The sequence below is a fragment of the Prionailurus viverrinus genome, unplaced genomic scaffold (assembly GCF_022837055.1).
Source record: "Prionailurus viverrinus isolate Anna unplaced genomic scaffold, UM_Priviv_1.0 scaffold_35, whole genome shotgun sequence".
Lineage (NCBI taxonomy): Eukaryota > Metazoa > Chordata > Mammalia > Carnivora > Felidae > Prionailurus > Prionailurus viverrinus.
The window spans coordinates 780,405-795,199 of NW_025927605.1; the positions used below are offsets into that span (position 1 = coordinate 780,405).

At 43.1% G+C, this 14,795-nt stretch overlaps 1 protein-coding gene across 1 annotated transcript in view; it reads left to right on the plus strand.

Annotated features, from left to right (window-relative positions):
- The first annotated feature begins 60 nt into the window (after positions 1 to 60).
- EFTUD2 (elongation factor Tu GTP binding domain containing 2) overlaps positions 61 to 14,795 on the plus strand; it is a 40,223-nt gene continuing 25,488 nt past the window's right edge. The window contains exons 1-7 of the mRNA XM_047845296.1: positions 61 to 262; positions 4,001 to 4,109; positions 9,865 to 10,030; positions 10,695 to 10,773; positions 12,550 to 12,625; positions 13,108 to 13,173; positions 13,926 to 13,961. Of these exons, the coding sequence (XP_047701252.1) occupies positions 4,005 to 4,109; positions 9,865 to 10,030; positions 10,695 to 10,773; positions 12,550 to 12,625; positions 13,108 to 13,173; positions 13,926 to 13,961 (528 nt within the window). The 5' untranslated portion in view covers positions 61 to 262; positions 4,001 to 4,004. The remainder of the gene's footprint in view (positions 263 to 4,000; positions 4,110 to 9,864; positions 10,031 to 10,694; positions 10,774 to 12,549; positions 12,626 to 13,107; positions 13,174 to 13,925; positions 13,962 to 14,795) is intronic.

Consider the following 14,795-nt stretch of genomic DNA (forward strand, 5'->3'; position numbering starts at 1 on the left):
CCTGATCAGATTCGTGCCTCCTCAGGCCTCAGTCTCTTTGAAGCAGCCCACATCTTGGTTTGGGGACCCACGACGCCACCTCCTCGGTTCCTGGGTCCGCGGCTGGCATTCCTCCCAGCCGGTCCTCAGGCAAAGGACTGTCCCCGGAGCAGAAACGCGTCTGCGGGGTCCTTCCGAACGGCGGGCGCAGCGGTGCGGCGGCGTGGGGCGGAAGCGCGGTCTCCGGCAGCGGACTAGGAGCATTTGGCTGGGAGAGCGGCAGGTGAGCTGGCGCGGGGTCAGCGTCAGGGGCAAGTTGCTCCGGCTGGGATGAGAAATTAAACAATGTCAGATCTGGAAGGGACGTTGTAAGCTTTCTGCCCCTTTCGCTTTACAGATGGGTAAACAAGCGTGGAGCAAGAAAGGGAAAGAGACGCCCCCCCACACAGCCCGCACCTCGATTCCGGGCTTCCCTCAATGTCGACCCGTGCATAAAATTCCTTTCCTGGGCAGAGGTCGTTGTCTTACTGTCCAGTCCCATCTCATCCCTCTTCCATTTCTGCCTTCTTCACATCTTCTCTCCCAAGCTCCCTCCGTCCTTATTCTGTAGCGGGAAGCTGCAGTGAGGTTTGGCCACTAGTTTTGTGCAACTGTGGGCAAGTCAGCTATCTTCTCTGTACCTTGTAGGAGGCATTCATTCATTCAACAGATACTTACCGAGGTCTTGTTTTGTGCCAACACAGTTCTAAGTGAAAAAACAAACAAACAAACAAACAAACAAACGACTTTGTTTAAATCATAGTTGAGGAGATGATAGTGAAAATGACGTGAACAGGTACATGTGAAGGAGGGACTAATGCTAATAGTAATAAAACAGTGAAAGTCGGGGGTTGGAGAATGTGTGTAGGGGGACTATATTTGTTGTAATGTTTATTTTGAGAGAAAGAGTGGGGGTGGGGCAGAGAGAGGGAGAGAGAGCCCAAGCAGGCTCCACGCTGGCAGCACAGAGCCCGATGAGGGGCTTCATCTCATAAATCGTGAGATCCTGACCTGAACCGAAAATCAGGAGCGGACACTTAACCTACTGAGCCATCCAGGCACCCCAGGGAGGACTATTTTTATTTTAGAGTGACATTGTCAGAGAGTGACATTTTGGAAAGGACCTGAGTAAAATGAAGGAACATGGTATAATATCCAAGGGAAGAGCATTTGAGAAGAGAATAAGTGCAATGATCTGGAGTAATTAGCTTGGTTTGTTCCATTAGCAGCCTTTTCTAAAAATGTGTGCGATTTCATGGATCTTGGGAGAATGAAATGAGCACAGATGTAATAGCTCTTTGGAAGTAAAAAGAATCTCTATGCACATGAAAGTTACTATACTTACATTTAGTTACAAGTTTTAGAGCTAGTCCTTTACTTGAGATAAATATCACTATCTCAGAATTAAATATTTGAAACATTTATCCACTTCTACTTATGCAAGGTACTATCTTAGGCATTGGCAGCTAGGGACAAGGAATACAGGTCCCTGTATTCAAGAATGGCCAGGGGTGCCTGCATGGTTGTCGGTTAAACATCCGACTTCAGCTCAGGTCATGATCTGTGGTTTGTGGTTTCGAGCCCTGCAGGGGGCTCTGTGCTGACAGCTCAGAACCTGGAGCCTGCTTCAGATTCTCTGTCTCCCTCTCTCTCTCTGCCCCTTCCCTGATCACACACTTGTGCCTGTGCACTCTCTCTCTCTCTCAAAAATAAACATTAAAAAAAAAAAAGAGTGGCTAAAATATGCTTGTTAACATTTATTGAGCCTGGGATGGGGGCGGGGGAGAGAGAGAGAGAGTGAATGAATCCCAAGGAGGCTCCACGCTCAGCATGAAGCCAAACACAGGGCTTGATCCCACAACGCTGGGATCATGACCTGAGCCAAAATCAAGAATTGGACACTCAACTCTTGATTGACGGACAATCAAGAGGATGCTCTACCAACTGAGCCACCCAGGTGCCCCTAAGTCTCATACCTTTTTATGCAGTGGAGATTACTCCATTTTCCAGTTGAGGAAATAGATTTGGAGGAGTGCAGTAACTTACTTGAAGTACATCGTTATTAAGTGACAAAGTTAGGATTCAAATCTAGGTCTTTGAACTCTTTTATTTAAAATTTTTTTTTCAACGTTTATTTATTTTTGGGACAGAGAGAGACAGAGCATGAATGGGGGAGGGGCAGAGAGAGAGGGAGACACAGAATCGGAAACAGGCTCCAGGCTCCGAGCCATCAGCCCAGAGCCTGACGCGGGGCTCGAACTCACGGACCGCGAGATCGTGACCTGGCTGAAGTCGGACGCTTAACCGACTGCGCCACCCAGGCGCCCCTCAAATCTAGGTCTTTGAACTCTTTTAACCCTTACCCCACCTCTGGTCTGTTATTACTTATAAACTGTAGGGTTGTTGGAGAGGTTAATTAGTAGTCATTCATGGCAGAATTAAATGCTGATTAAGGTACAAAAGGCTATAGCAATGTAGGGGAGTGAGAAATTGAGGATCTAGAAAAGCTGGAAGGAGGTGGCATTTGAGTTATTACTTTAAATAGAATTTCCATAATTGAAGTAGAGAAAACCCAGAAAATACTTATTAATTACAATGACAAAACTAGTAACTTGACATTGGAAAAGTCTGGGAAATATCACCATAATTGAGTGATTAAATTAACATCACCACTAATGAGACAAATTAAAATCGTGAACCACCTGATAAGAGATGCACTGAAAGGAACACTGCATTACTTCTGAGATATTCTGCCAAAAAAACAAAACCTGAATCTAATCATAGGGAAATATCAGGCAAGCCCAAATTAAGGGACATTTTACAAAAATCAATAGCCTGTAACCTTCAAAAGTGTAGTGTCATAAAAGTCAAGGGGAGACTGGGGAGCTGTTGTTAAATGCAAACATGGGATCCTAGGTTGGCTTTTTTTGCTGTGCAGGACATTATTAGAACAGTTTGTGGGGGTGTCTGGGTGGCTCAGTCAGTTAAGCATCCTCCTCTTGGTTTGGGCTCAGGTCATGACCTCATGGTTTGTGGGTTTGAGCCCTGCGTCGGCTCCACACTGACAATGCAGAGCCTGCTTGGGATTCTCTCTCTCCCCCTCTTTCTGCCCCTCCCCTGCTCATGCTTGCTCTAAATAAATAAATAAACTTAAAAAAAAATCAATTTGTGAACGTTGAATAGAGGTCTGTGGATTAGGTGGTAGTAATGTGTCACTATTCATTTTCTGATTTTGATCGTTGTGTTTTGGTTATGTAGGAAAATGTCCTTGTTTGTAGGAATCACACACACTGAAGCAGAGGTTGGAAAACTTTTTCTACCAAGGGTCAGATAGTAAACATTTTAGGCTGGTTGAGCCATATGGTCTCAGTTGCAACTACTCAACTTTGCTGTTAACAGTGTAAAAGCAATCACAGACATTATAAATGAATGAGCATGGCTGTGTTCCAATAAAGCTTTTTTTATAGACACTGAAATTTGAATTTTATGCAATTAATTTGCACATATCATGAAATATTCTTTTGATTTTTTTTTTTTTCAACTTTAAAAATAAAAGGCATTTTTAGCTTGGGGGCTGTATGAAAACCAGCAGTAGTCGAGATTGGCCACAGGGCATAGTTTGCTAAACTCCTACTCTCAAGTATTAGGGGGTGATGAGGCACTGTCAGCAACTTATTCTCAAGTAATTTAGGAAAAAAAATAATTTGTGCTACTTTGCAACTCGCTGGTATTAAATTATTTTAAAGTTAAAATCTTTTTGGTATTACAAGAATAGGAGAAGAGAAGGGAAACAGGGACAACAAGTAGAACAGCGAGGAGGGGAAAGTACAGGGCTTTGGGAGGAGCAGTCAGTGGGTGGCTGTAACTGGAGAGGAGATGTGTGGACGGATACAGTCAACTGTAAGGTTAGAAATACGGGGCTGTGTTCTGGAGACTTTGGCTACCTTGCCAGAATCTAACTCCTCTTTTCCTTGAATTTTAGCATCATGGATACCGACTTATATGACGAGTTTGGAAATTATATTGGACCAGAGCTTGATTCTGATGAAGATGATGATGAACTGGGCAGAGAGACCAAAGATCTTGATGAGGTAAAACAAATTTATTGCAATTTTCATCTTTCTCTTAAAAAAGAAAAAAAAAAGGGGCGCCTGGGTGGCTCAGTCGGTTGAGCGGCCGGCTTCAGCTCAGGTCATGATGTCGCGCTCTGTGAGTTCGAGCCCCGCGTCGGGCTCTGTGCTGACAGGTTGGAGCCTGGAGCCTGTTTCAGATTCTGTGTCTCCCTCTCTCTCTGACCCTCCCCTGTTCATGCTCTGTCTCTCTCTGTCTCAAAAATAAATAAACGTTAAAAAAAAATTTTTTTAAAAGATAAAAAGAAAAAGAAAAAAAAGTAGTGGATCATCTGTGCTCCCATAATATCCTGTGTACATCTGTCACATTGCACCTTTTTTTTTTAATAATTATTTTATGTTTATATATTTATTCTGAGAGAGAGCACAGACCCCAACATGGGGCTCGAACCCACAGACTGCGAGATCATGACCTGAGCTGAAGTCAGACGATTAAGTGACTGAGCCACCTAGGTGCCCCAGGTTTTAATTTTTTTTATAAGCCAGTTTTTTCCTTTTTTTCTTTTTTTTTTTTAATGTTTATTTATTGTGAGAGGGAGGAATGGAAGAGAGAGAGAATCCCGAGCAGGCTCCACGCCCGACAAGGGGCTCAATCCCACAAGCCTGGGACAGTGACCTGAGCCAAAATCAAGAGCCGGATGCTCAACCGACTGAGTCACCCATGTGCTCCATCCAAGTTTTTCTTTTTTTTTTTTTTTTTTTTTTTTATAAAGTTATTCTTTTTTTTTTTTTTTTTTTTTTTTAATTTTTTTTCAACGTTTATTTACTTTTGGGACAGAGAGAGACAGAGCATGAACGGGGGAGGGGCAGAGAGAGAGGGAGACACAGAATCGGAAACAGGCTCCAGGCTCTGAGCCATCAACCCAGAGCCCGACGCGGGGCTCGAACTCACGGAGCGCGAGATCGTGACCTGGCTGAAGTCGGACGCTTAACCGACTGCGCCACCCAGGCGCCCCAACCAAGTTTTTCTTTTTAAAAATATCTTAAAGAGAAGGGTGCCTGGGTAGCTCAGTTGGTTGGGTGTCTGACTTTGGCTTAGGTCATGATCTCACGGTCCATGAGTTTGAGTTCTGCATCGGGCTCTGTGCTGACAGCTGAGAGCCTGGAGCCTGCTTCGGATTCTGTCTCCCTCTCTCTGCCCCTCCCCCTCTCACTCTCTGTCTCTCAAAAATAAACATTAAAAACAATTTTTAAGAATATTTTAAAGAGATATTTTTCACCTTACAAGCAATTGGTGAATACATTCTCATTCAGATCAAATAGATAGAAAGTCTTTTTGGTCCTTATTCTATTTCACTCCTCCTAAGGTAATCATTATAACTCATGATGGCCTCATGGAAAGAATATGGGCTGGGTTATAATACAGTTAGGAGAGGTCACAGCTGATAGAACAGTGGGACCCAAAGAGTATCGATTAATGGATCACCACCAGAGGTGACGTGCCCCAGGCATCCATGGTTGGTCTCATCCTTTCAACCATTTTATCAATGACCTAGTTGAAGATAGAGAATTCGCACATGACATAAGCTAACACACTGGATAGCAGACTCTTAATTCAGAGTGATCTCAACAAACTTGAATACTGAGCTAAATAAAGGAATTCATTCATTATTTATAATCACTTACTGTTTGCAAGGGATCATGATACAGAGAGAGCCAAGGCACTATCTCTGCCCTCCAGGAACCTACTGCCCACCAGGAGAGATGAAGTATGAAAATACGTGTAGCATGAAACAGGGAGGGACAAGTGCCGTTTAAATAATTTTATCTTAGTACTGTAGTAATAGTTTATAAGGAGGGATTATTTCTGGCTGGGATGACCAAGAAAGGTATCTGAGGAAGTGATGTTCATAGTGGAGCCAAAGACTGGGGAGGCATCTATAGGGATAGAAAGTGGAGTGATTAGTGGTTGCCTTCAATTCGGGCCATGGAATTGGGGAGTGATGGCCGAAGGGTACAGGATTTCTTTTTGGGGTAACAAAAAACATAACGTCATTTGTGGTGGTGGTTGCACAGCTCTGAATATATTTAAAAACCACTGAATTGTGCACTTAAAATGGGTGAATTTTGGGGAATGTCAATTATATTTCACTAATGCTGTTAACAAAGAAATACTTTAAAGAAAAAATGGGATCGCTTAGGCTATGTGTGAACATTCTCCCCTCAGTCCCTAGTGTTGAGTTCCTCCTACTCTGGTTCATGCTCCTTGATACTGTTGCTCGTGCAGGGTCCTGCTCTTGTTTAGTTTACTTATTAATTCCTTTTTATCTCTTTCTTGTGCCTGTTACCATAGTAATCATTATAGCACGTGCACGTGTGTCTCTGTTTGTATGATGTATAAAATGTGAGTGGTTGCATTGTTAACGTAAGTACTGCAGTGGCATCAGGTTTCTGTGTCTTCCTGCTTCTCACTTCTTCCACCGGGCACTGCGGTGAGTGATGTGCTTTTGGATCCATCCTCTGGTGCTGTGTGTCCGTCTGGTCTGATTGCTGCTCAGTAATCCCTGGTGGGCATTGCTTTCTTCCTCCCCAAAAATAAAGCTGCAGTGGATATTCTCAGATATGTCCCTTTCTGTACCATGTGAAAATGCCTTTGGGTTACATTCCCAAAAGCAGAGTTGCAGATCCCAGGATCAGGTACATATTTAATGTGTTTATTTCAGGGGTTTAGTTTAGTTCAGGGGTTTTCACGAAGTGCAGTCAGATTGTTCCTCACCTTGCCTGCACTAGTCAATACTGCTTCCAGCAGAACGAGAGTTCTTGTAGCCTCCCTGTCCACACGGGACGCACAGACTTTAAAAACGTTTTTGTTTTGATGTAACAGTAAAGAGGTGCATAAGATTTTGATAATGGAGGGAGGAAAGAAGGAAGAACATTCTAGAAAGGAATGCAATGAGCAGGAGCCCAGAGGTTGCATGTTAGGAGGAAATGATTTCTCCTCCCAGTTGCCACAGCACAGTCCTTGGAGGACGGCTGCAGGGATGAAGCACAGAGGAGGAGGGACCAGACTCTGGAAGGCCTTGAATGGAGAACTGGGAGAAAGGGGTGACAAAAAATAAAAATAAAATAAAATAAATAATAAAAATTAAAAAAATTAAAAAATTAAAAAAAAGAAAGGGGTGACATGATCAAAGCATGATGCTGGGACCCTTCCTTTAGTGAAGGGAGGGTCAGGAGGCCAGGAGCTCATCACGGTGGAAGGGTGCACAGGTGTGGAGGTGGGGGGGAGAAAATGGGAGCAGTGAGATGACTAGCAGAACACTGGTTATTAAATAGGAATGAGAAAAAGGCGCGTGTGTAGTTTTATTTTAGATTTGTCAAGTTTGAGCTACCAACAGGACACCCAGCTAGAATTAATTCCAGGTAGTTGGAAATTATTACATAAAATCCTACAGTTAGATTCAAAATGCAGTCAGCAGTATGGGGCCGGAGGGAACTGGCTTAATAGCCATTGTGGGGCCACCACCAGGAGAATATGTACAGCTACCCAGAGAGCTAATGTAATGTCAGGTCACGTTAATAGAAGTAGAGCGTAAAGGTGATAGAGGTAGCCAGTCGGCATACCACTGGAGGGTTTCTTGTTCTTTTTAAGAAAGAAGTTGACGTGCTGGAATTTGTGTGAAGGAAAACAGGCTCCCACCAGTATATCCACCCACCTCCCTACCTCTGTGCCATATGCCTTCCCTCCTGTTCTTATGGATGATTTGTTTGCGTTCCTATCTACTGGAAACTAGGTCCCATCCCTTCTCACCTACCTGTGAGTTCTCCCCCTCCTGTGCCAGTTTTTCCTCCGCTAGATCATTCCCATCAGCATATAGACATGCTGATATTTCATCTTAAAATCCTCTTAACTGATCCAATATCCCCCTTCCTGTTACCCTGCTTCCCATTGCAGCATATCTCAAAACAGTTAGTGATACTTGCTGTCTCCAAATCCTCTCCTCCCTTTTTATGTCAAGCCCATTTCTATCCTCTGCTTCTCCCATTCCACAGAGCCCGCTCTTGTCAAAGCCACTAGTGACCTCTGCCCCAGACCCAGTCCTCATCTTACTTGACCTATCTGCAGCATCTGACCCGGCTGATCACTCCCTCCTTAAAATCCCTTCTTCTGTTGGCTTCCCCGGAACCCCCTAGTTTTCCTTCTCACTGGCAACCATCATCACAAACAACTATTTTAATTAATTAATTAATTAATTTATTTATTTATTAAGTTTTATTTTAGAGAGAGTACATACAAAAGTTGGGGAGAGGGGGAGAGGCAAGGGGTGGGGTAGGAGTGGAAGGGGGGGGAGAGAGAGAGAGAGAGAGTATCCTAATGAGGCTCCACACTCGGCACAGAGCCCCCAACACGGTGCTCAATCCCACAATCCTAGGATCATGACCTAGGCCAAAATCAAGAGTTGGATGTGCAACCAACTGATCCACCCAGGCACTCCATTTTATTTTATTTTATTTTATTTTTATTTTTATTTTTATTTTTATTTTTATTTTTTAACATTTATTCATTTTTGAGAGACAGAGCATGAGCAGGGGAGGGGCAGAGAGAGAGGGAGACATAGAATCCAAAGCAGTTCCAAACTGAGCTGTCAGCACAGAGCCTGATATGGGGCTTGAACCATGAACTTTGGGATCATGACCTGAGCTAAAGTCAGACGCTTAACTGACTGAGCCACCCAGGCACCCACAGGCACCCCGTTTTAAATATTATTTATTTATTTACTTTTTATTTGTCACAAACAGTTGTAAAATACTTTCATCATCCCAGAAAGAAGCCCCACACCCCTTAACCATTGCCCTGCAATTCTCCCAGCCCCAGGCAACCACTAATCTACCTTCTGTCTCTATAGATTTGCCTATTCTGGGCATTACATATAAGTGGAATCCTACAATATGTGTGGCCTTTTGTGTCTGGCTTCTGTCACTTAGCATAATATTTTCAAGGTTTGTCCATGTGGTAGCAGGTGTAAATATTTCTTTTTTTTTGTCAAATGATATTCCATTGTATAAATATACCACATTTTATCTATCCAGTCATCAGTTGATTGACATTTGAGTTGTTTCCACTTTTTGATCATTGTGAGTAATGCTGCTATGAACGTGTGTGTATAACTTTTTGTGTAACTTAGATTTTCAGTTGTCTTGGGTATACATCCATTAACAGAATTACTGGGTCGTAGGGTAACTCTGTGGTTAACATTTTGAGGAACTACCAAACTTTTCCAAAGTGGCTGCACCATTTTACATTCCCACCAGCAGTGTCTGAGGGTTCCAGTTTCTCCACATCCTCACCAACACCTGTTATTATCTGTCACAAAGGTATTTTTCAAGAACAGCTCTGAATCTAAGTAAAAAATCTAAAGGTATGAACTTGTTCCCAGCTTCTACCTCTTATTTCTGACTTCTGCCCTTGAAGGAAGTGATTTTTCCCCTTAAAAGGATGTGTTATGATAAGCGATTTGTTTTCTCCAGTCTCTGTCCACTTGTGATCCACATGTAGGAAGGCGCTAGCTTAAAGCAAGGGAGTCATCTGTACAGACTTGTCTTTGTAAAGGATCACGCAAGAGTAGAGCCTGCCCCACTGACTCCCTGGCGCTGAACTCAAAATAAGAAGCTGTCAAGCCTGTGAAGTCATTGCTCTTGAGTCACATAACGTAGACGGTCACTGAGAAGGAAAGGTGTGTGCCTCTCAGGACCTCCTCCCCTCTCTTGCTGTTAGATGGATGATGACGACGATGACGATGACGTAGGAGATCACGATGAGGACCACCCTGGGATGGAGGTGGTGCTGCACGAGGACAAGAAGTACTACCCCACAGCTGAGGAGGTGTACGGTCCTGAGGTGGAGACCATCGTGCAAGAGGAAGACACCCAGCCTCTCACCGGTAAGTCAGCAGCACCGGGTCGTGAGAGGTGAGATCAAGAAAGCTTCAGTTCGTAGCCGTGGTCGGTGTGGAAAGTTCAGGGAATGAACTCATTCGTTTTTCTTCACTATGCTCAGTATTGCTTCCGAATTGAGATTTGTCTAACCCTGTTTTAACATGTAGTACAACTTGTAGCTTGTTACTAAGCAAATAGGAATCGCTTCTTTATTTATTGAATTTTGGTTTCGGTGCTTATGACTGTATTTTAAGTTCTTTGTCTGGCGTGAGCTGTTTTTCCATCCAAAGAATCCCAACTCCTTTACCCAGTCCACACAGTGCTGATCTTCCACTTCTTTAATCATTTTCATTCATCTTCTGGGAAGTGGTTGGATTTCATAAATGCAAGAATAGATTTTGAACTGACACTGATCTCAGCCTATATCCAGTCCCTTTCCCTTCCTCCCACAAAATGAAGTCCAAACCCTCAGTCCATAGTTTGAGAGCCTTCTCTGTCTTGTGCCAAACTGCATTCCCAAACGTGTCTGAATGTATGAGTGATCCTTGAGAATAACATAAATTGATGTCACATATCATACATTCTGAAAGCTCAGTCTACTGAAATGGGGCTCTGTATTTTTATGTTTTATGCCAACCTGCGCATCACAACTTTTGTTTTCCTGCCTAGAACCTATAATTAAGCCGGTGAAAACCAAGAAGTTCACTCTGATGGAGCAGACTTTACCTGTCACGGTGTATGAAATGGAGTAAGTTACAAGGTTTCTCAGCCTCTCTGCACAAATAGTGTGGGTTCATTTTTCTGTGGAGGTAGGAGGTGGTTTGTGGTTGAAGTAGCCAATGAATTATAAAAGCAAAAATCCTCCCCTACAATTTGCCAGAATTTTCCTTGAGCATACATGGTTGCTGGACTATGTAGAGTCCATCTTAACTTTTCTCCTGGCTCTCATTCAGACTTCAGCCTTTTCTTTTCCAACCCCTTAGTTTGGTATTAGGAGCCACCCTTGGAGACAGAACTGGGTATTGTAATGGTCAGTGTTGAGACCACCAGAGCGCATTTTGACTTGATAAGATTGCTAAGTGTTTGGGGAATATAACAATTCTATATTTTGGAAAGGGGGGCACAAGTAGGTGGATACATGTGTAGAGTACTTAGACTCTTCATACAGCAGACTTTTGAAAATATTTTCATTGATGAATTGCATTTGTAAGGTCCCCATTATGTTGAAGTGCTTGTGACTCATTATTAGATAATGAAACTTAAAAAAAAAAATGTTGACATCTAGTACATCTGAAAGAGTAGGGTCCCTTCTGGAATGGTCAGCTCACCTGCCCTCATTCAGCTGTTTTGGAAACAACTTTTCAATTATCTTCCAAACTTGCTTCATGTTCTCTTGTGTTCTCACTGGTGATTTTTTAAATTTTCCAATCTTTGTTTCTTAAACTTTTTTATTTTGGGGCGCCTGGGTGGCGCAGTCGGTTAAGCGTCCGACTTCAGCCAGGTCACGATCTCGCGGTCTGTGAGTTCGAGCCCCACGTCAGGCTCTGGGCTGATGGCTCAGAGCCTGGAGCCTGTTTCAGATTCTGTGTCTCCCTCTCTCTCTGCCCCTCCCCCGTTCACGCTCTGTCTCTCTGTCCCCAAAATAAATAAACGTTGAAAAAAAAAATTTTTTTTTAAATAAAAATAAACTTTTTAATTTTATTATTTTATTTTATTTTATTTTATTTTATTTTATTTTATTTTATTTTATTTTATTATTTTAGAGAGTGTGAGCTGGGGAGGGGGCAGAGAGGGAAAGAGAGAGAAAGAGAGAGAGTGTATCTTAAGCAGGTTCCATGCTCAATGTGGAGCCCACCACAGGGCTTGATTTCATGACTCTGGGCTCATAACCTGAACCAAAACCAAGAGTCAGACACTGAACCGACTGAGCCACCTAGGTTCCCCCAAATTTCCAGTCTTTGAAAGCGGGCTAGAGATTTCAAAGAGCCAAAGTCCTCTGAAGGCTACCTGCCATGAGTAATGTGGGTGATAAACAAGACAGATAGTGCTGGTTTTGATCAAGATGGAACTCATTAATGAGATGGAGGTTTCTCAAAAGTTTTGTTAACTAGCTCTGAGGACAATTTCGAAAGAGAAGCTCTCTCAGTGATTTTAAGTCCCCTTAGCATTAATGGAATAAATCTATAGTGTCTAACCTGGAGATTTTGAATGGGGCAGTCCTTGTGTGCGTGCCCGTGGGTATTCGTACTGGTATTTGGGTTTGCTTTTCTTGCTTGCTTTTGAAATCTCATGATTTTACTGGTGAAATCCCCATTTCATAGGTTGGTTCACCTCGCGGGTAAGTCTCTTCCGTTCCCAGAGCCAGAACCAGAACCATGTAGATGTAGAAATCCACGTGTGCCTCTGAGTGCTCTCCAGTTGGTCTGAGAGTTGTTCCTGACAAAATACCTGAAACAGCTCTGTGCCACTCCCCACTTGGAAGCTTTTGCCAAAGTCCCTTTTCTCTTTCCCTTTCTCCTTTCAGCTTCTTGGCAGATTTGATGGATAACTCGGAGCTCATCAGAAATGTGACCCTCTGTGGCCATCTCCACCATGGCAAGGTGAGAGAACTTTCAGCTACTTGGAACAGGATTTCTCTTAGTTCCTGCTCTTTTTTTCAGCCCTCAGAGTCACAGGTTGGGGTTTGAAGCCATAACATTGGACCTCCTGATTCTGGGGGGCCTCCATGCCTAGTGTGAATCCATTTTGTGAAATTCTAGCTTTTCCTGAGCAGCAGGTGGAGCCTGTTTCTAAGCCACTTACAGCCTTGTGTCTACATCTGGACAGAAGAGGGGAAATTGAGCCTTACTCTGATTTTATAAGTTTTCATTTCCCGGGGGAATGCTTTGTCCAAGAAAGATTTCATCTTTCATTTGAAAATAATCCTGTGGCTTCAGTGTTAATCCCTTGCTGTCCCATAATCCTCCTTGCTCTCCTCTTCCTCTCCTTATCCCTAAGTTATGTGGTGTATTGGGCACTGGGGGAGGGGTAGAGTAGATTTTCCTTTGTGCTTGACAGATCTTAACCTTCTCTTCCCTTTCAGACATGTTTTGTAGATTGTTTAATAGAGCAGACTCACCCGGAAATCAGGAAGCGCTATGACCAAGATGTGAGTAGAAATTCTGTGGAGGGTTTAGGATGAACCATTCAGAATATGGTGTCTCTCTCTTTCCCTTTCCTTCCACTTTCCCACTCTTGTTATAAATAATGACACCTACAAAGTGCTGCTTTATAATTGTAATCTCTATTCATAGCCTTTAAGAAAGTAATTTTAACTTTCTCGAGAGCATAGAGAATATTAACCTGCAGTATTTTTGGATGATCTGTTCTGCACTTGGGATCTTTCCTCTGTTCTGATATATCCTGACTTTTATAGCCTGTTCTTTCCTGTCATAGTATTAATAGTCTACTCTATAAATATAATACAATTGGACCTTGTTGTTTTCATGATAAATTTAAATGCCTGTGAATGAGGCCAAGTGTGGCTGGAAGTCTCAGAGCAATAAATGTTCTGTGTCTGCTAGATTGAGTGTTTTGACGTGCAGGGCGTTCCATAAAGGCTGGATATGTCTCCCTTCACCACTTTAGAATTCAGTGTATTTGATCAAATTGAGCTCTCCAGCCATACCTGGTCCTCGGTGACCACCCTAACCCCCCAGAAAAATCCATTCAGGAGCATTTTCCATCTGAGAGGGCACTGGTCTCATTGTTTGGAATTTCTGTAGAATACCCTTCTGTCTTCCATCTATCCTTCTGAGGCAGAAACCCTTGAGTTGGGAGCTGGTGGGGGAAAGTGATTGATGGTTTGTGTGGGAGAGGAGTCTGAAGTCAGTTGGTAACAGCGCTTCATTTTTTTTTCAGCTGTGCTACACTGACATCCTCTTCACAGAGCAGGAGGTAGGTGTTCCTGGGGAAATCCAATTGTTGCCCACACCAGACCCATCAGGAGTTCTATAGGGAATGTGGGGGAGCCTTTATGCTAACACTTTGCTCTATACTGTACTCCCTCTCTCACTCCCACCTCACATCTCTTTATCTTGCTGCTTCTCCCAGTCGTCCCCTGATCTGTATATATCACTTGAAAGAGAGCTGGGCAGGTAAGCTTTAGGGTAGGTGGGGGGACCTTCCTACCCTTACTTTTAATTTGGCCTAGTAGGGCAAGGCCCAAGAGGTGATATCTACATTTCTGCAATAAGTTATATAGAAACCCAACAGGAATTTTTAAATGACATCATCCTCAAAACCCATGAGATGATTCCATCTATATGATGATCTCTTTCTAGGAGTAGCTTCTCTTTGAGAGTAGGTACCTCTGTCATTGTGCTTCTATTCTGTGTAAAGCAGTGAGCGTACCTCACTGTCTTTCCCATTCCAGCTGGTGCCTCTTTCTTCCATCTGGATCTTTCGCCTGCTCTCTGACCCCTCTCTTTCCTCTCTCCATTATTTCTTCTCTTTTTCTTAAATGACCACATTGAGAGCTCAAGTTCGTAAGTACGGTTTATTTACTAAAGGAACTTTGAACAGTGCAAGCTTATGATAAGTAATTAACAGATGTTAGCTTTTGTTTTTTAACATGTATGACTAGAGTGTTTTTAATACTTACTTCTTTTTATAACTTTTGGTTCCCAAGTTTTATTCAAGAACTCATACAAAATATTCCAGATAGGGGTGCCTGGGTGGCTCAGTCGGTTGAGCGTCCGACTTTGGCTCATATCATGGTCTCACGGTTTG